The sequence below is a fragment of the Panthera onca genome, chromosome C1 (genome assembly GCF_046562875.1).
Source record: "Panthera onca isolate mPanOnc1 chromosome C1, mPanOnc1 haplotype 2, whole genome shotgun sequence".
Lineage (NCBI taxonomy): Eukaryota > Metazoa > Chordata > Mammalia > Carnivora > Felidae > Panthera > Panthera onca.
The window spans coordinates 15,446,908-15,467,382 of NC_138346.1; the positions used below are offsets into that span (position 1 = coordinate 15,446,908).

The following is a 20,475-nucleotide window of genomic DNA, read 5'->3' on the forward strand; positions in this document are numbered from 1 at the left end:
CAATTCGGTCCACTGAAAGGCCGTAGGAGCAGAGCTGAGGCAGTCTGCCCTATGGATTCCCAGCTTTGCCTAGTCGGCCCCCAAAGATCCCGGAAACCAAGTCTCCACAGTAAGTCTCCGTCTCTATAACCTACTAATTCAGAGGACAGAGCATTTTACTTAAGAATGAGGTTGGATCCCTTCTTCACATCACATAAAAATGAACTCTGATGGATCCAGTAAGAGCTGAAAGTAAGAGCTGAAACTAAAGTTCTTAGAATGAAACACAGGACTGTCATTTGAATCAGGCAGTGGTTTCTCAGATGTGTCACCAGAAGCACAAGCAACAGAAGGGGGGAAAATGTATCTTCCAACATTAAAGCTCTTATACTTCAAAGGATACCATGAAAGAAAGTAAAAACACAGGGACGGACGCCTGCGTAACTCAGTCCCTTAAGCGTCCTACTCTTGATTTCGGCTCAGGTCATGATCTCACAATTTGTGGGTTGAAGCCCCATGTCAGGCTGTGTGCTGACAGCTCAGAGCCTGGAGCCTGCTCTGGATTCTCTGTCTCCCTCTCTCTGCCCCTCCTCCACTTGTTTTCTCTGTCTCTGTCTCTGTCTCTCTCTCTCTCAAAATAAATGAACATTAAAAAAAGTAAAAATACAGCCCACAGAATGGGAAAAAATATTTACAAATTTCTTATCCGATTACAGCCTTGTGCCTGGAATATATAAAGAACTTGTACAACTCAATAAAAAAAAGGCAATCCTATTTAAAAAATGGGCAAAGTCCAGCTTCGGCTCAGGTCATGATCTCGCAGTTTGTGAGTTCAAGCCCCGCGTCGGGCTCTGTGCTGACACCGTGGAGCCTGGAGCCTGCTTTGGATTCTGTGTCTCCTCCTCTCTCTCTGCCCCTCCCCCACTCATGCTCTGTCTCTCTCTCTCAAGAATAAATAAACTTAAAAAAAAATTTTTTTTTAATGGGCAAAGGATCTGAATAGATATTTCTCTAGAAGATATACAATGGCTACTAAATATAAGAAAAGATGCTCAACATCATTAGCCACCAGGAAAATATAAATCAAAACCACAAGACCCCATACTTCATACCCAGTAGGATGGCTAGAAGCCAAAGGATGAACAGTAACTAACCAGTGTTGCAAGGCTGTGGGGAAACTGGAAGCCAACACTGATGGGAATGGTGAGAGGATGTCACCGTTTTAGAAAACAGTTTGGGAAATACTTGGAAAAAAGTATTCCGGTAAACAGTCTGGTACTTCCTCAAAAGGTTCAACATAAAGTTAACACAGGCCTAGCAACTCCACCCTGATGTATCTTCCCAGAAGGGAGCATGGCCACACAAAACCTGCACCTGAATGTTCAGAGCAGCATTCTTCATTACCAACCCAAAGCAGAACAACCCAAATGTCCCAGTCTCGTTGCGGCCCCCCAACATACACACACACACACACACACGGGGTACAGGACCTATCCGTATCAGCAGCTCCCAGTACACTAACAGTGTAGAAAACGCAAGAAGAGAGCCTTGGACAGTTCAGGGTGGGCCAGGGTGGCCAGGAAACAGCTGAGGTAAGAGAGCAAGGGCCAACCCAGAAGACAGAAGCTGCAGAGGCCAGAACGTTCCGACTTATGCACATGAGCCACGGGAGCAGGTGACGCGAGCCCTGTGGACACACTGGGATGCAGGCCTGACCAGCATGTGCCTCCATCCAACGGCAGGGAAACACCAGGAATCGGCGTCACCGGGCCTGTGATACAAGAGCCTACGTAATAAATTCAAGCGCTCTCTCCTCTCGGGCCTTAGGGTCCGGCTGCCACTCACTCACCTGAAACAGCAGCTTCGGAAAGCACTTTGAGCACTTCGTTCTCCATTTCACAGCTGTTGCACAGTTCCTCCCACGTCCCCTGAAGTCCCTTCTTCCGGGCGAGTTCCGTTAGTTCCTTTTGATTTGGCACGACAAATCCAATGACGTAGGAATGGTAACTGCGATACACGAAGGACAACGTGGCTGAGGCACCGTGCTTACCAACGACACAGACGCGGCTGCAATCAGCCCGGGACTACTCGAAAGGACACACACGAGGCGTGTTTGGTACCAGCCCACTCATTTCAAGCGACGGCCACCGCGACTGCCCGATTCGCCATGGGCTCCAGGCTCTGACAGAGCTCACTGCTAAGCACACCTTAATCTGATACTTGATGACAAAGTTCAAACATGTGTAACTGTTACCAATAGCTCCGTGGATACATCTCTTAAAAGAAAATTACAAGCATTAGAAAAATCTGCTTTTAAAAAAGTTTGTCATTCACATCAACTGGCTAAACAAAAATAAAAGCTAATGTAAATTTGAAGTTAGATCTAAAGATGGGGCGTCTGGGTGGCTCAGTGGGTTCATCGTCTGACTTCGGCTCAGGTCATGACCTTGCAGTTCGTGAGTTCAAGCCCCGCATCCGGCTCTGTGCTGCCGGCTCGGAGTCTGGAGCCTGTTTCAGATTCTGTGTCTCCCTCTCCCCTCTCTCTCTGCCCCTCCCCCACTTGTGCTCGCTCTCAAAAATAAACATTAAAGAAAAAAAGTTGTGTCTAAAGAAATTTGGGAGCAAATCAAAGTAACGTGGTTGTATTCTTTTCTTTTGTTATCATGAGCATTTGGTGACAGAGCCTTAGGTGGCCTGCCCATGGCACTACGGAATGGCAAGCAGTGTGCCAGGGAGAGAAGGGCGGTCTGATTACTATCACACACGTAAAATCCAGAACTGTAGCATCGCTAAAAAAGTTACCTCATAGCTAATTAAAGGGCAGAATAATTTATAATTCAATGAAGTAAATCTTTAAAATCTCGAAAGTTTCTAAGTTGGTTCTTCTGGCAGCAGATTTTACTTTTTCACAATCACCACTTTATCAACTGCTGTGGTGTGGTTCCCTGGCTGCCCGCAAAGTAGCTGATCGCGAACAGCGGAGAATAATTTCCCCCCAGAACACCGCAGTGCCAGTCTGAGATTCCGGCACATTTCCCAAGAATACACTTCTGGGATTTTTAACTTTAAGCTCTCCTTCCCAGCTGCCTCTATTATCATCACGGACTAGAGATGCTATGTGTTCAGCCACAGCTTAACGTAGCTTAAGGCAGAAGCCCTCGGCCCGGCCCGGGTCCCAAGCAGGCCCAGGTTTAGAGCAGGATGATGAGTGCTGAGCGGAGTGTGGCTTGGTGACTCTGTTTCTCCAACTTCCTTCTTCACCCCCCTTTGCTCTGACTGGTTCTGGGAAGCTTCCGTGTGCTGGGGACAGGTAGCTGGGGGTACCAAGGTGGCAGGAAGGAGGCCGTGATTTTCGTCACCTCCCTACCAGCCAGGACACCGCAGTGAGGTACGGAGCAGGAAACAGGGACACAGAGAAAGACGAGGAGGAGACGCACCACAAGGGAGGAATCAGTTAGTGTCTACACTGCGCTGAGAAGAGGCCTTTCCCAGAGACAACAGATAAGAAGGGAGAGTTCCTAGTATAATCTGGCAAAGAAGATTCATCAAGGAAGGAAATACCAAAGGCACACAAACGTTCTGAGCAAAAGTAGGAGTTCTACTTTCTTACCTGTTTGCGTATGCACAAATGTTATCGATGAGTGAGAGATTCTTCAAAGCTGCCTCTACCTTCCCAAGAGAAACATATTCTCCTGCCTGCAGTTTCACAAGGTCCTTTTTACGATCTGGGGAGGGGAGCACATGAGAGATAGTCACAGTCAATACCTATGAATACTGGCCATTCCCGAAGTCATGTGCTATCAACTAAGGTCATTACAATAGTTACGCTAAAAGTAAAGGTACATAGTAAAATTAGACCCTAATGTTTGTAGTTTTAAATAAATTCTTCCAAAAAAGAAAATCAGCTTCTGACAAGGGACCCCGTCATCAGGGCCTCAGGTATGTTCTGCCGAACAGGCACGTGTCTGGGACCAGTTAACACCAGGAAGGTAAAGACTTCTCAGCGCCATCTGAAGGCTCACACACCGTCTGGAGAGCAGCGTGAGCAGGGACACATCACATCAGGACAGTATGGCAGTGGTGAAGTGTCAAACCTCCCCAACCTGGCTTGGTCGGTTAAGCGTCCGACTTCGGCTCAGGTCATGATCTCACGGTCCATGAGTTCGAGCCCCGCGTCGGGCTCTGTGCTGACAGCTCAGAGCCTGGAGCCTGTTTCAGATTCTGTGTCTCCCTCTCTCTCTGCCCCTCCCCTGTTCATGCTCTGTCTCTCTCTGTCTCAAAAATAAATAAACGTTAAAAAAAAAAAATCAAAAAAAAAAAAACAAAAAAAAAACCTCCCCAACCTGCTGCTTTGGAAAGAATGCCTCCAAGTGAGGCCTGAGCGGAGTCCTGAGGGAAGATCGGACGGTCACCAAGGAGAAGAGCACTGGTAAAGAACACAGACGGGGCGGACACAGCCAGTGATGGAGGTGGAGGCGAACTGGGGCTCCGTTAACAGAGGTACACCGAACTGAGCCCCTAGCAGCAACGTGGCCCAGTGAGATCAGTGCTGAGGAATCACATGGTACATGTGTGTGTGTGAGAGGGTGCGTTTCAGGAGGGATGTCAACGTCGACAGAGAGGAATTTCTTACAACGAGGTGACAGAAGGTGTAAGCCTGATCATGGGAAGAGGGCACAGAGAACGAAGACAACAGTCTTGAGGCATGTTTCACATGACACATCAGTAGGGTGTGGGTAAGATACGAGGAGTTGACTGAAGAGTCTCATCTCCTCCCGGGTTTCTAGGTAGCATGACTGGAACAGAAATGCTATTAAGAAAAAAAGAATGTAAGAGGGAAGACGGGGAGCTATTTTTTGCCCCTGGGGGGGTCAATACTCGAACTGCCAGGCCTTCCTCACAGGCAAGGCCATGACACCATTCCAACAGGAGAGAGCCCTGTCCAATAACCTCTAAACAGCAAAGAATGCACAAAAAATAAATATTTCCTACTAAGAATTTGATTCTTTGAGGGTTATCTAATAATTCAAAATACCACTGCTATTGAACAGACTGAGACCTTCTAAAATGTCAAGCCTTAAAACTCCCACACAGTCCCTAGTATAAAATTTTATATTCCAGGGATGATACAACAGACTGTATCAACACTGCAGAAAGATACATTCTTATATTATTGAACAGCTTCTCTAAATATACAGTTATCTCTTTTGTAAAACTATTTCCAAAATGTCCACTATCAGGGGGGAAAAAAAAAATGAGATAGCTCACCAATAATCTTTAAACAACCGTCAGGGTCAAACTCCCCAACATCTCCAGTACAGAGCCACCTCTGTCCATTTTCATCTTCAAAGAAATCAGCTTTTGTTTTTGCTTCATTTTTGTAGTATCCCATTGTCACATTTTGACCGCCAATAAGAATTTCACCCCTGGGGTGTGGCTTATCGGTATTAAAGTATCCACCTAGAAAACACAAATAATTTAGAGTTAATTCAACATTTTTATCCCTACGCCCATCATGTGAAAATTGGAAACTATGACTGTCTAAATAGGGAACATCTGATTTCAATCCAAAGAGTTTCCCAAAAGAAGTAAGGCAGACAGCATGAATGAGCAAAACCCATTAATACAGAACTAGGTACAAATTTTCAGTTGCTTAACCATAAGCACTTCTGCACTTAAAACCACTAGTCCAAGAAAAAAAATTACACCGAAAAATCCAACACTTCCGGTATTAAATAATTACCTAGACTACACAGGTAAATCCTTTAAGGATTCTGTAGAGATTCTTACACATCTGATGAAAGTATTAAATCACATATTTAATAAAATACCTCTCTGTATAAAATCAAAATTACACTGTATTTAAAAGATTTATGCCTTACAGATAATTTCAGAATGATTCCAAGTTTAAATTTATTGAACATTTTCACTAATTCTGCTAAAAGATAATCGGACAATGGCATCAAACCCTCAGAATCTTTACTTTGAATAAAAGAAAAGTGCATCTAATCCAATCAGTGAAAATGTATGCACATTAACTGAAACAAATAATTTTTTTAAAAAGTGATTAGTATTGGGGTGCCTGGGTGGCTCAGTCAGTTAAGCATTCAACTTTGGCTCAGGTCATAATCTCACAGTTCGTGAGTTCAAGACCCACATAGGGTTCTGTGCTGACAGCCTGGAGCCTGCTTCGGATTCTGAGTCTCCCTGTCTCTCTGTCCCTCCACCGCTCATGCTCTGTCTCTCTCTCTCTCTGTCAAAAATAAACATTGAAAAAAATTTTTTTTAAATAAAAAATAAAAAGTGATTAGTATTTAAATGGTATAAGCAACAGATTTTTATGAAATTACAGTAAAACTTTCCTTCTGATGACTCTAGATTGAAGTCCTCAGGGGAAAAGAAAGAAAAAAAAATGTACAAATCTTCCATTTCATAGATTACACTTCATGGTTTTGTTTCCATATAATACACTTATGATCATTCCTAATTTATGGACATTATTCATTAAGCAGATTTCTCAAGTTTTTGCTATAATTCTTATTTGCATTTATGCAATAAGACAATAAGCAAAATGAAAACAATTCTATTTCTTCAGAATCATCCTTGAAACAAGAAAAAGAAACGCATTTGCATGGATCCTGATAGAGCAGTTCTATCACAAAAGACACGAGCACTCGTGGATAATTTTATATTCTAGAATAAGGACGAAAATGAAGCACAATTCCCATTTTAAAGTCGAAAATGACACCAGCGAACGCTCTGTGGGGACAACAGACTATTTACCTTCCTCCCAGTTCTTCAGTTTGATTTCACAGCAAACTAATGGTGCTCCCACTCGGCCAGTATTGTAGTCCCATACTAAAGACACAAATGAAAAAAAAAAAAAGTATTTGACTGGAGTGGTAAATAAACAGTTTCATTTTTCTGAATTACCAAAAGTGATGACTTACCCCAAAGCTTTCACATCCCCAGGGAATCTTTAAAAGCAGGAGTCACGAACTGGTAAACCACAAGCCGTGTGGCCTTGTTCTGTGTTTTGATTCTGAACTGGTTATATGGACATTTGAAAATCCAGGACATTTTACACAGAAGTGTGGAATCTCCAGGAGAAACAGGGTCCACACGCCCAGCAGCAAGTGTGGCCCCTTGAGACGGCCACGCCTGATCCAGGCCCCCCAGACTCCTTCCTTACACCCATCGTGTATTCTCTTACCTCGGGGCTCACTCCACTCCCCGCAGTGGCTGTCTGCTTCATGAGTCTAGAGCCCCGCTCTTACAAGGATGATGGCTCATGATGGTTTACACCTGTTCTGCTTTCTTATTAGACCTGATGGCTTTGTAGTACAAATAACCTCTCCTACCTTCTCCCTCCCACCCATCACTATTTCAGAGAGAGCCTCCCCGAATCAGCATACGCTATCATCTGTTTAAATTCATGCAGTGAGAGTTCAGAGACCAGGCTGGAGATCGAGGTTGGCTTGCAAGGATCTGGGAAAAGCACACACCATTACTGTGAATTGCTACTGTGTTATGTGCCCTTCTCAGGGGCAAATATCAGAAATAAAAGGCTTATCTTTAATACTTTACAGGTTGTTTTCTTTACACCATAAACTGTAACCGATTAATCACATTCAACGTGAATCTTAAAAACAGAAGACGTAAGGATCCTCAGGAGAAAGGAAGCATATATGCACGTATTTAAGGTTGCTTGTTTATTTCCTGCAAAATGAGACTTAGAAGTAGCTTCCAAAATACAGAAAATATCACTGAAAACAGGAAAATACAGAAGCAATGCAAGATAAACCTGCCATAAGAATGGACCACTGAAACAACTCAGCTAAGTAGGGGAAAATGATCAGTTAAAAGCTTGAGTATCTGTGAGTACCTAGAAAATGCAAAGCAGCTTTTCCTAGTAGTGAGAAGCAAAGTAACTTTCCTCCATAAAAGGGACAGACACATAATGCACTTTGGGATTCATCACCTACTTGGATAGTGGATCACCTCTTCAACCACGTCACCAGGACCCAGAAATTACCCTGGAATTTATATTCTCATACCCTGGAAATTATATTTTCTAGAACTGAATCTAGTTTCCCTCTCACACAGACCACGCCCATAAACCACTTCTGAGTTTAAGACTTAATATACACACCTAAACAACTCTACAAAACATGGTAATTTTTCTACACACAAAAAAACTTCTTACCTGATATAATAAAATAAATGTATATAATAAAGACAATGCTTGTTACTACAACTTCTTTTCCAGAATGCTAAGTAGCTTTTAGAGGACACATTGTAGTCTAACAGGAAAAATTCCTTCAACTACTGACTACTAGGTGTGCCTGATACAGTCTGGATACTGTATCAATAATCACCATCGTCCTGCACACGAATACCTTAACCGCTCTCATCTGATACACTGCCCGAAACAACCACCACCACACGGTGCCTGGAGCTGCACCCCAGCCTATGCCGGCCACACCAGGTACTGATAACACCAACCTTCCGTAATCGTTCCTGCACCAGAAGATTCGGTGAGTCCGTACCCCTGCCCAACGGGACAGCAGAAACAGATGTTCATGAACCGCTGTGTGGTTGCAGAAAGCGGAGCGCCTCCACACAACAGAAGCCGAATGTTTCCACCCAGCAAGCCTCGAACTTTTCGAAAAATAAACCTTGCAACAAATAAAAATAAAAATAAATAAGCAGAGAATCACAGGATTTTAAAGCTGAGTGGGATTTTCCAAAGTAATCTCCTGACTCTGAGGGTCAGGCTCACCCAAGGCCACACCACCCATTCGGGAGATTCTCTGACCCACTACTTAACTTAAATCCTAACTCTTGTAAGTTCAACCACCAAGTAAAGAACATAATGACTTTTCTCTTAACTTTTCAAGTAATGTTTGAATTCAAAACTGTCAGGTTTAACTTTGTATAGTGACGGCAAACTAGTGACTTGCTTATGGCCAGAGCAATTAGTTTTATATTCTATAATATATATATTAATACTGAATAATCCTGTTGGATCTTAACACAATGCTTTTAATTTAGCATTAACATTTAATTTATTTTTGAAAGACAGAGTGTGAGCAGGGGAGGGGCAGAAAGAGGGGGGATACAGAATCAGAAGCAGGCTCCAGGCTCTGAGCTGTCAGCACAGAGCCCGATATAGGCCTCGAACCCACGAACAGGGAGATCAAGACCTGAGCCAAAGTCAGATGCTTAACCAACGGAGCCACCCAGGTGCAGTCGGTTAAGTGCCCGACTTCGGCTCAGGTCTTGATCTCGCGGTTTGTGGGTTCGAGCCCCTTGTCGGGCTGTGTGCTGACAGCTCAGAGCCTGGAGCCTGCTTCCAATTCTGTGTCCCCCTCTCTCTGCCCCTCCCCTGCCCATGCTCTCTCTCTCTCAAAAATAAACATTAAAAAAATTTTTTTAAAAAGCAAATTATTTTTTGCTTTTCATTAGAAATGTGTACATATTTGAATGACCTAACTCTTTTTAAAAATTTCACTGGATTCTGAAGTGTTTATTGTTTTTAAGATGTCTGCTAAATTAATGGGGCACGCCTGGGAGGCTCAGTTGGTTGAGTGTCTCTTGATTTCGACTCAGGTCACAATCCCACGGTCATGGGGTCCAGCCACGAGTCGGGCTCCAGGCTCCGTGCTGAGCATGGAGTCTGCTTAAGATTCTTTCTTGCTCACTGTCTCTGACCTTCTCCCCCAACTGCGTGCTGTCTAAAATGAATGAATGAATGAAAAAAGATGTCTGCTAAATTAAAAAAAATAAAATTCAAATATCTAATTAAAATATTTCTGGAAAGATACTAATAAAAAGATTACTTGCTAATCTTTATCAGAAAAAGAGAAGGGCTTTTTTTTTTTTTTTTTAAACTCTGGAAAAGGTGAAGACTAAGCAGCAATCATTTAAAAAGTATTAACAGGCTTTGGGGTACCTGGGGTATTCAGTCACTTGAGTGTCCAACTTCGGCTCAGGTCATGATCTCACAGTTCGTGAGTTCGAGCCCCACATCGGGTTCTGTGCTGACAGCCCAGAGCCTAGAGCCTGCTTTGAATTCTGTATCTCCCTCTCTCTCTGCCCCTCCCCAGCTCATGCTCTCTCTTCTTCAATAATAAACATTAAAAAATAATAAATAAAATTTCCAGTTATGTTATATATGTATACATGTGTATATACATATATATATACATACATATATATACATACACATATGTATGTTAACAGGCTTTACAAAGTAGGTTATATATCCCACTAAGAAAAAAGCTAAAGTAAGGCAGGAAAAAAAACCAAAGTTTTAAATAATGTGGAGTATCTGAAAACTATATTAATATTCTCATAAAAACAAATTAAATGTTGGGGCGCATGGGTGGCTCAGTCGGTTAAACGTCTGACTCTTGATTTCAGCTCAGTTCATGATCCCAGGGTCATGGGATCAAGTCCCATAACAGGCTCCACTCTGAGTGTTGGGCCTGCATAAGATTCTCTCTCTCTCTCTCTCTCTCTCTCTCTCCTCCTCCTCCACTGCTTGCTCTCTCTCTCTCTAATAAAAATAAAAAATAAATAGATTTAAAAAAAATTAAATGTCATCTTTTGTGTTCTAATTTCTAAATTATTTACAATTAAATCTACTTAAATCTATTAGCACTACGAAAACAAAATAACAATAAGGCTGGTGGTAAAACCTGTCATTTAACACTTTAAACACAAAAGATTTACTCATATTTGGTTGCCATTTTATATTCATATTGAAATACATTTAAAAGCAAAGAGAAACTATTTCTCAACTAAAATCACATACCACATAATGTGTCAACAAAAAATAAAAGCACACATTTTTTTTTTAAGTTTATTTACTTTGAGAGAGAGAGAATGGGGGAGAGGTGGGGGGGTGTGGAGGGAGGGAGGGAGGGAGGGAGAGGGACAGACAATGGGAGAGAGGCCAAGAGAAAAGGACATAGGGAGGGAGGGACGGAGGGAGAATGGGGGAGAGGCAGAGAGAGAGGGACAGAGACAGAGAGAGGACAGAGGCAGAGAGAGAGGGACAGAGACAGAGAGAGGACACAGGCAGAGAGAGAGGGACAGAGACAGAGAGAGGACACAGGCAGAGAGAGAGGGAAAGAGAGAGAGGAGAGAGGCAGAGAGAGAGGGACAGAGACAGAGAGAGGAGAGAGGCAGAGAGAGAATCCCAAGCAGGCTCCACAGCCAGCGCAGAGCTGGACACGGGGCTCCATCTCCTGAACCAAGAGATCATGACCTGAGCCAAACTCAAGGGTCAGATGCTAAAGTGACTGAGCCTCCCAGGCGCTGCAGAAGCACACTATTAAACACAGGAAAACTGTAAATGGAACATTTTTTCAAATAATATTGCAGTATTTTTAACTGCTCATATTCTTATGCAAGATGGTGTTTTATAGTCCCTTTGACTTTTTAAAACAAATTTCTTACAACTATCTCAATTAACTGGGCTAGTAATAAGAAAAAATGATAAGTTACCAAAGAGAGGGGGAGTCTACTGACCTGTCACACAGAGGGGTGCCATGCCCTTTTGAAATCTGCTCCATTTTGTAATTATAGGCCAGAATAAACAGATTGCGCTGGAAACTACTCATTTCATTCACTTTATTCATGACATTTTTGTAGATCCGATCCATGATTTCCTAGATATATAAAAACGAGTTAATATAATCAATAATGCTATCAGCTGTCTTATATATTACATCTTCACAACAGATAAATATTTCTATCAGTACTGAGGCATTTTAAAAATTATATTCTAAGAGAAACAGACTTTTAAAATAGAGCCACAACTAGTTTAAAACTGAGGTTTCTATAAAAATAATTTTTCATAGCACAAATATACCTAGATGCTCATAGGAGTAGTTAGAAGAAAAAAGAAAAGCCTTAGGGCAGTAATGTTATCATTACTAATTTTTATATTGCCTTGCTTATAAAATAAGCAACCGTCAGGGCGCCTGGGTGGCCCAGTCGGTTGAGCGTCCGACTTCAGCTCAGGTCACGATCTCACAGCTTATGAGTTCGAGCCACACGTCGGACTCTGTGCTGACAGCTCGGAGCCTGGAGCTTGCTTTGGATTCTGCGTCTCCCTCTCTCTGTGCCGCTAGCCCACTCGCATTCTGCCTCTGTCTCTCTCAAAAATAAACAAACATTAAAAAAAAATTTTTTAATAAATAAATAAAATAAAATAAGCAACTGTCTTATTTATTTTGGAAAATAAACGAACTAAATAAATGAACAACTATATGAAATGGTTTCTTAAATTCTCATACCTTAACTTATAAAAATACAGCCTCACTTTGCTGATAAAAGGACCATAGGGTTGGGGTGCCTGGCTGGCTCAAGTCAGTTAAGTGTCCAACTTCAGCTCAGGTCATGATCCTACGGTTCGTGGGTTCAAATCCTGCGTCAGGCTCTGTGCTGATGGCTCAGAGCCTGGAGCCTGCCTCAGATTCTGTGTCTCCCCCTCGCTCTGCCCCTCCCTCACTTGTACGCTCTCTCAAAAATAAATAAAAGTTAACAAATTTTTTTAAAAAGGGGGGGACCATAGGGTTATTTTGGTTGGTTGATGGTCCCTTTTTTTTTTTTAAGTTTATTTATTAGAAAGAGAGAGGGCAGGGGAGGGGCAGAGAAAGACAGGGAGAGAATCCCAAGCAGACTCTGTGCTGTGAGCGCAGAGCCCGACGCGGGCTCTCCCTGTGAGCCGTGAGATCATGACCTGAGCCGAAACCAAGAGTCAGACGCTTACCCCACTGAGCCACCCGGGCGTCCCAGTTGATTGTCTTTTAATGCTACACGCAGGGAATCTTCCTTCTCTGCACTGCATTTTGCTCGCTAGGCCTATCACTAGGCAGTATACTGTAATGACTTGAGATGGCTTTTCCTCTACAGTTTTAAATTATATTTAATTTTATAGGAACTAATACATGAACTTTTAAAAAGTAAAATACTACACCAAGGAAACTCCTCACCTCTAGAGACTATCAAACTACTCGTCATTTATACCGTGGTAACTACGTTAACTTTGCTGGCTGGGAGCACTCAAGTGTTTGCAACAATCCCAACACTTTGAGACAAAATCAGAAGCCACATAAATCTTACATTAAGGAGACAGAAAATTCCTTGCTACTCATTTCTACTCCTCTCATTCCCAGACCCCTCCCCATGCCTGGTATATTGGGATGCAAAGCGCTTCTCAGGTAATTAATTCAAAGTTGCACCAACTTCTTTGTCCCTTTTTCCAGTGACTAGGCCAGACCTCCTGTCTCAGGAAGGCAATGACACAATTGGCTTTGAGGAGAAGGATATCACACCTTCCCCCCATCTCCCACTGGGCTTCAGGTTTCTACTCATAGCAAACATATCATGAAAATGATCTGAGTAAGAAGCTTATTTAGGAAAAGGAGCTGATAATATCATAGGGAAGCTGAAACTAAGTTGAGTGTTTAGTAAATTTAAATAAATGAATAAAGCTAAAAAAAAAAAAAGACTGAATAAATCCTGTAGCGCATAAGGCAACGTAAATAATCAAAAAGTAATAACTCCCACAGAAACTGCCTCGTCAACAGTGTCTTTCCCACTAGCATTTACATTCTGTAGCAGAGGATACTTGTTCAGTGCTCAACATTGATTAATGGTCAATTCTTACCGGAACAGCCGCCATCAGTGTTGGTTTCAACATGGTTGTATCCCCTTTGCTTCCTTTCTTTATTTTTGAAGACTACAGAAAGAAAAAACAATCTCTATAAAGTGATCCTTACAGTGGAATTCTCAGACCAAAAAGTCAATTATCATAAATTCACCATTTTAACTCATTCATTGTAAAAAGAACTTAAAAGGCAAGTGATTAACTGATTAACTATCACCTTTGCAACATACTGTCACAAGGATGGGGGGAAATGTGTTCAAGAAATTTGTTAGTATCTAAAGGCACCGACATTTAATTTACCTGATCTGCTAACGTCTGTGGTGAAGAGTAGCCGATGCGGCATCCGTGAGAAAGACACACAAGCTCGGCACTTAATTCTAACACGTGGGCCAGAGGCAGATATCCAATGTAAACATCTTCCTCTCTGAAAGACAAGGGGATATAAAAGCAACCGTCAGAGGCCAGCTCTGCAGGAAGCGACTGCAAAAGGGAGCCCGTGTGGGGAGAAAGGGAGAGTGAGAGTGTGTGCGTGTGTACATGTGGGGGAGGGGGGCAGCAGACACACACTGGGGGTGTGCGGGGTGTGCAGGGAGGGCGGGGGCGCACAGGGGGAGAACCACAGCTCAGCCTGAACCCCAGGAGGCAGACACTAAGGAGGAGGCTCGTCTCCGGTCCTACTCGAAGGCACTAATTAGGAGCGCTGCAGGAGCCACATGCTAGGAGAGAAGAAATGAAGGCTGGGGGCCAAAAGAAGGGTTCTCTCGAAGGGCAGGGGAAATCATCCGAAAAGGAAATGGTCTTTAAAGCTGGTGGGCTCCCAAACGGAAGAGTCCAAACAGAATCCACAACTGTTGGCCAGGAGTTTTACAGAAGAGACTCCTGTTTTGAGAGTTATTTACAAATAATAAATTCTACCATGCACAAGAAAACGTGTACGTATGTGTATCTATTTCAAGAAGTGCCCCCACCTCCAAAAATATGAAGGGCAAACTAAGACTAACCCAGAGAACTGCTGCTCTGAATTCTTTCTAAAAGGGATCCATTCATAAGAGAAACCTCTCTCTCCATCCCTAAATTCAATTCCACAGTAACTGGCATGAGCGTAATTTCTGTGCACAAGGGCATCAGAAACATCCAGCCATGACCACACACCAGATCAGTCGTCCGCCCACTGCCATACAAGCCCTCACGGTCCCATCTGTTCTCCTCCGCCAGTCTCTTCCCACGGCACGCCCACCCTGCCCGTTAGTGCTGGAATTGCTCTTAAGAAGAAAAATCAGAGGCTGAATGAAGCTCAATAAACATTTCCTGGAATCTATGAAGTTACTTGTCCACCTGAATCACACCTGTTTAGGTATAAAAATGACTCTAGTGGCAATACTATCAACGGATTAAGATAATTCACATGAAGGGATTTGAGTCAGTTAAAATTTACTTTTAAAGTGAAAAGTAAATATTAACAATGATATTGTATGTAAAACTGTATTTTAAACCTCACAGTTGTAACCGTTTTGTAATTAATTTAAGTGTCCTGCCTTTTTTTTTTTTTTTTTTGAAGGAAATGCCAACTGTGAACAGACTCTGAGAGACTAAGTTGGCCACATACTACTAAACGACACAAATGCTAATTTAACAACAGGTACAACCACCTTTACTATGACTTACCCCAGCCTTGGAATCCTTTCCGCCATCCCAGTTATACCAGCAATAATGTTGCTGTGGGAGATCATGACTCCCTTTGGAAGTCCTGTGGATCCACTTGTATACATGATTACTGCAATATCTAAGGGCCCTGGTTTGCTATGAGGTTTGTTTTCTGCATTGGAGGAAAAAAAAACACACACTTCTGAGAAATTTAGCCATATTAACCAATTTTTTCCATAATCATGTTTGTTAACTCGATTCAACAACTAGGTCAGCAAAACAGATCAAGTCCCCTCACATAAAGGAAATATAGAATATAGAGATAAATCATAAATCTATAATGTCATAAGAGCTATGAAGAAAAACACAGCAAGACTAGGTGAGATGACAGGAGAAGCAATTTAGATGGAAAAGTCAAGAAAAACTTTCCTGTCAAGTTGGCATTTTAGTAAAGACTTGAATACAGTGAGGAAGGGAGCCATGGAAACCCTGGAATTGGGAGAAGAATGTTTCAAGCAGAAAATAGGCAAGAGCGAAGGCCCTGAGGTAGCAATGTGATTGGCATATGTAAAGACCAGTGAGTAAGAGGAAAAACAGGAAAGGAAGCTGAAGTCACAGCCAGGACCATATCATGCAAAGCCTTCAAGGCCTCACTCAAGACTTTGGATTTCACTCCGGGGTAGAAAACAATGCTGTTTCAAACAGCAGTTCCTCATCACCTGTGGCTGCTACGCGGCGACCCAACTTGAGAAAGGGACGAAGGGCAGTAGGGACACAAAAGGCTATTCCAGCAATCCAACTAAGAAATAAGGGTGGTTGCTAAACAATGTTCTCGGCCTCACATGGTGAAGCCAAGCTGACTTGGCTACAGTCCGAGTCCTGGATTAAGAGACCGTGTCCTCCTCGGGCACAAGCTAAGGACAGCAGCCAACGTCCAGCAGAGAGCAGAAAGACAACGAGAAGCGGGTCACGGATGGCACTGCCTGGGTTAATCCTGGAAGCCCAGGTGGACCTCTTCAGTAAGTGGGGGGGAAGCGATTTTAAACGTGTTCCCCAGTGAACCCTTCCTCTCCAACATGCGCAGGCAGATCTCATGACAACGGTCTTCGTTCCAGTCCCACCTTCCTAGCCTGCCACTCAGCCCTTCATCCCAGGCACCGTCCTCCACAACCACCGCGTCCTACGAACTGCTATGAGGCGGCCCTCCTGCAGCCCCCGTGTCACCTGACTCCCGCTGACGACTCCTGCCTCACTGATGGGCTCCTCTCGCTTGGATTCCAGGAACCACACAGCATGGTTTCTTCCCTCTTCTCTGACCAAGGCTCCGCTGCTTTCAGAGGCACCATTCTCTGTGGGTGACCTCACCTACTTCCACAGCTACAATTAAAACCTAAGTGCTTCTGGCCTCTGAATCTCTTAACTCCAAACTTAGCTCCAGAGTATATGCCATACCCCCACTAAAGATCGACACTGAGGGGCGCCCGGGTGGCTCAGTAGGTTAAGCATCCGACTTCGGCTCAGGTCATGATCTCGTGGTCTGTGAGTTCAAGCCTCGCGATGGGCTCTGTGCTGACAGCTCCGAGCCTGGAGCCTGCTTCGGATTCTGTGTCTCTCCCTCTCTCTGCCCCCTCCCTGCTCCCACTCTGTCTCTCTCTCTCTCAAAAATAAAGATTTAAAAAAAGTGCTACACTGACTGTCCCACTAGCACTGAAAATTCCATATGCCCAACACTAATGTCAGCACAGCCCTATTCCCATTCCACAGCTGAGTGCTTACATCTAAATAAGCACTATGTTTCCAGCTACAGAGGAAATCCAGTCCCGGCATCGTAGCAGCTTCTGTGACATTCCCAAATCCCAATACGCTAACACTCAGTGACACTGAGAGTGGGAACCTCCGGCATCACCATGCCCACGTGTTCCAGCTAGAGGATGAGAAGACATTCCCTCTGGAAGGAAGAGGGAGAGTCTGAGCCGGGAATGAAAGCGGGGATCCAGGATTAGCCACTCCAGCCATCTGCTCATACTTACACAGAATTCACACAGCACTGGTTTGACGCCACGATTTACGAAAGTAACTTCAAACCACTCAAAACTATCAGAGGAAAGAAACGGGAAACCTGTCGAACATAAAAGTCTGTCCAACTAATCTCAAATACGTACTACTTTTTAGAATACGAATAAATTAACATGTGGGTTCTTCCTGAAACCTTTCTTCAAAGGGCAGAAAACAGCAGATGTAGAGTGGCCGTACTTCCCAAAGTGACGGTGCAGGAAGTGGGTTTGTCCCTGACCTGACTTCAGGGTCTGGAACGACTCCGGAGAGCACGGTCGCTGCAGAACCCCGGGAGGGACCTGGCGGGGTGTGCCGTACCTGCGCTCGCCTTGGCTCCGAGGGCCTGCACCGCGGCCATGGTGTGCACGATGACGCCCTTGGGGAATTCGGACCAGGTCGGTGGCTTCCCGTCCACGGTGATGATGTGCCGCAGGCGTGGGACTAAAGAAACGATATCCTGGAAAAACACAAGCGTGCCTCATGTTCTTCACTGTCCGTCAGCGAACAGCTTAGAGCCAGTCCAGGACCCGAGAAAGGTAGTTTACCACAGTCACAGAATTATCCATTTCTTGCCTCCAAAAAAGGGTGAGGGGGTGCACTGGTATGAATACCACTTCCTTAAGATGGAGAAATACCGGTCGGAAATTTACATTGCTATTTTATGGCACTAGACTTACTGTGTGCCCTGTTCTTCGGTACAATCCTAATCAACAAAGTCACTTCCTTACAAAATAGGCGTGTAAGAACAATGGAGCAGCCATCGCCCCGCATGTTTTCAAGAGGCTAACAAAGATGGGGGGATTCACTTACAAACCTGCATATAAAAAGGGCGCCTGGGTGGCTCAGGTGGTTAAGCATCTGACTTCAGGGCACAGGTCATGATCTCACGGTTCGGTTCGTGAGGTCGAGCCCCACATTGGGCTCAGAGCCGGCTTCAGATCCTCTGTCCCCTTCTCACTCTGCCCCTCCCCCACTGGTTTTCTCTTTCTCTTTCAAAATAAATAAACAAATTAAAAAAAAAAAAAAATCGCCAGGGGCGTCGGTTAACTGTCTGACCCTTGACATGGGTTCAGGTCATGATCTCGGGGTCAGAAGACTGAGCCCCACATCGGGCTCTGTGCTGACAGCATGGAGCCTGCTTGGGATCTTCTCTCTCTCCCTCCCTCCCTCTCTCTCTCTCTCTCTGCCCCTACCCCGCTCATATTCTTGAGAGTGCTCTCTCTCTCTCTCTCTCTCTAAAAATAAATAAATAAACTTAAAAAAAAAAAAGGCAGATATTACTGTTTTCACAGGAAGTCATCTAGAGACTTAAACCCCTTTTCTCCTATAGTTTCATAAAGTCTCCTTTTTCCTTAAAAAAATTCTAAAACCTCATAATGACCCAATGCTTCCAACATACAATGAGTTACTAGTTTAGAAACAACCCTTCAAAATTAGAAATTTACTGAAAATAGACTAGAACACAAGTGAACACAATGAAAGTTATGACCCCTTCCCCTTAGACACGGGCGTATATATTATACTTACCAATCACTCTGAAACTCTATGCACTACTTATACATAAATACAGGCAAAATCTACTTTTTCTTTTCTAAAGGAAAGGAATGAAGTATGATATTCCTAAAAGTTTACAAAGATATTCAGGATTTGAAAGGTCATAATAGCATCAGTATCAGAGCCCAAGACACTGAAAATTCTCAGGTTTTGGACAGTTACAAAATAACTGCAGTCCTCACCTTCAACTTTGTTTGCAAGAGTTCTTTACTGGTAATGATGTTGGTCACCTCTGTTTCATTCAATCCATGAACAATAGCCGGACCTCCTAGAGTAGCATACAATGTAACAACTACAGGGAAAAGAAGGGCAAGTCAAGTGTTTGAACATTTCATGGAAGTACCAAATATAAACAAAGTCTCTGAAAGTGGTCATGAATCATAGTGGTATACTGAGCCCTAAATTTAACCATCCGTGGCTTATTACATAACTGTGCTACGATTTTCTAAATTATTTCAATATACTAATAAACATGCCCACTCACTCACCCTTTCCTACCTAATTGCTCCCCCAAGATTTCCAATATTTTAAAACAAAAAAATCTGAGGGGTGCCTGGGTGGCTCAGTCAGTTGAGCATCTGACTTTGGCTCAGATCATGATCTCATGGTTCACGAGTTCAAACCCTACATCGGGTTCTATGCTGACAGCTCAGAGCCTGGAGCCTGCTTCGGATTCTGTGTCTCCCTCTCTTCCTGCCCCTCCCCTGCTTGGTATCTCTCTCCCTCCCTCTCTCTGTCTGTCTCTCTCTCTCTCTCAAATATAATTGAAAAAAAAAATTTTTTTTTTTAATTTTTTTAAGTTTTGTTTCACCTACACATGTTGCTCTGGGATGCCACAATGGAAGGGATTATATTTGACTCCTAAAACGTCAAAGCCTTAGTTAACTACTTGGTACGAAAATAAGAAAAAAGAAAATATACCAGTAAGACGCACTGAGTACCGGGTTGATGGTGCGATATATTAACATGAACAAATGGCAGTACTGCTTACTCTAAAGTAGAAAACTAAAGAAAAACATTCTAGAAACGCTGACATTTAATGATGATCCTGCGGGCTTTTATTTGCTTTCTGCCTAACTGACAGAAGCTAGACTTAAAGTGACTTTGAAAGCTAATTATTTTAAAGCTTCTCAAAAGAAGCATACCGTAAACCCGAACCTATGAAAGCCAAAGGGTATGTCAGTTTTTAAAAAAAAATATTTACAGCAGGAAACCTGATAAAAGCGTCATCTTTTCTGTTTCATCTCAAAGGTAAGTCAACGTCCAGACGTCACGTCACGTTTTGGCACCAAGGCCTCTGAGCTAAGCTCCCAGGACGACCTCACGGGCTGGGGCCTCAGGGTTGCCACTTGAATTACTACAACATAAAAACTCCCTATCATTGAACTTGCAGTTGGGTTCGAGTACTGACATCACCTGTCACTGCTAACAGAAATGGCACAACAAAGTGACACTAACTTCACAAGAGAGCTCCTGAGAGGACCGGCCGAGCCTTCCCTGACCCACAGGCGTAGGCCTCACTCACTAGGCCCCGAGCCCCGCAGTCATACGTTCCAGTC

The 20,475-nt window shown here is 43.5% G+C and overlaps 2 protein-coding genes across 4 annotated transcripts in view; both read right to left on the reverse strand.

Annotated features, from left to right (window-relative positions):
- Positions 1–20,475, reverse strand: part of MOGAT1 (monoacylglycerol O-acyltransferase 1) — a 290,439-nt gene that overhangs the window by 73,541 nt on the left and 196,423 nt on the right. The window lies entirely within an intron of this gene.
- The window catches only part of ACSL3 (acyl-CoA synthetase long chain family member 3), a 73,824-nt gene that overhangs the window by 4,031 nt on the left and 49,318 nt on the right, over positions 1–20,475 (reverse strand). For all 3 annotated transcript variants that reach the window (XM_060623830.2, XM_081796339.1, XM_060623829.2), the window contains 11 exons: positions 19,099–19,208; positions 17,681–17,819; positions 15,329–15,479; positions 13,964–14,087; positions 13,664–13,735; positions 11,518–11,657; positions 8,485–8,657; positions 6,763–6,837; positions 5,248–5,439; positions 3,590–3,704; positions 1,829–1,986 (listed from right to left, as the gene is read on the reverse strand). In XM_060623830.2, coding sequence (XP_060479813.1) covers positions 1,829–1,986; positions 3,590–3,704; positions 5,248–5,439; positions 6,763–6,837; positions 8,485–8,657; positions 11,518–11,657; positions 13,664–13,735; positions 13,964–14,087; positions 15,329–15,479; positions 17,681–17,819; positions 19,099–19,208 — 1,449 coding nt within the window. The remainder of the gene's footprint in view (positions 1–1,828; positions 1,987–3,589; positions 3,705–5,247; positions 5,440–6,762; positions 6,838–8,484; positions 8,658–11,517; positions 11,658–13,663; positions 13,736–13,963; positions 14,088–15,328; positions 15,480–17,680; positions 17,820–19,098; positions 19,209–20,475) is intronic.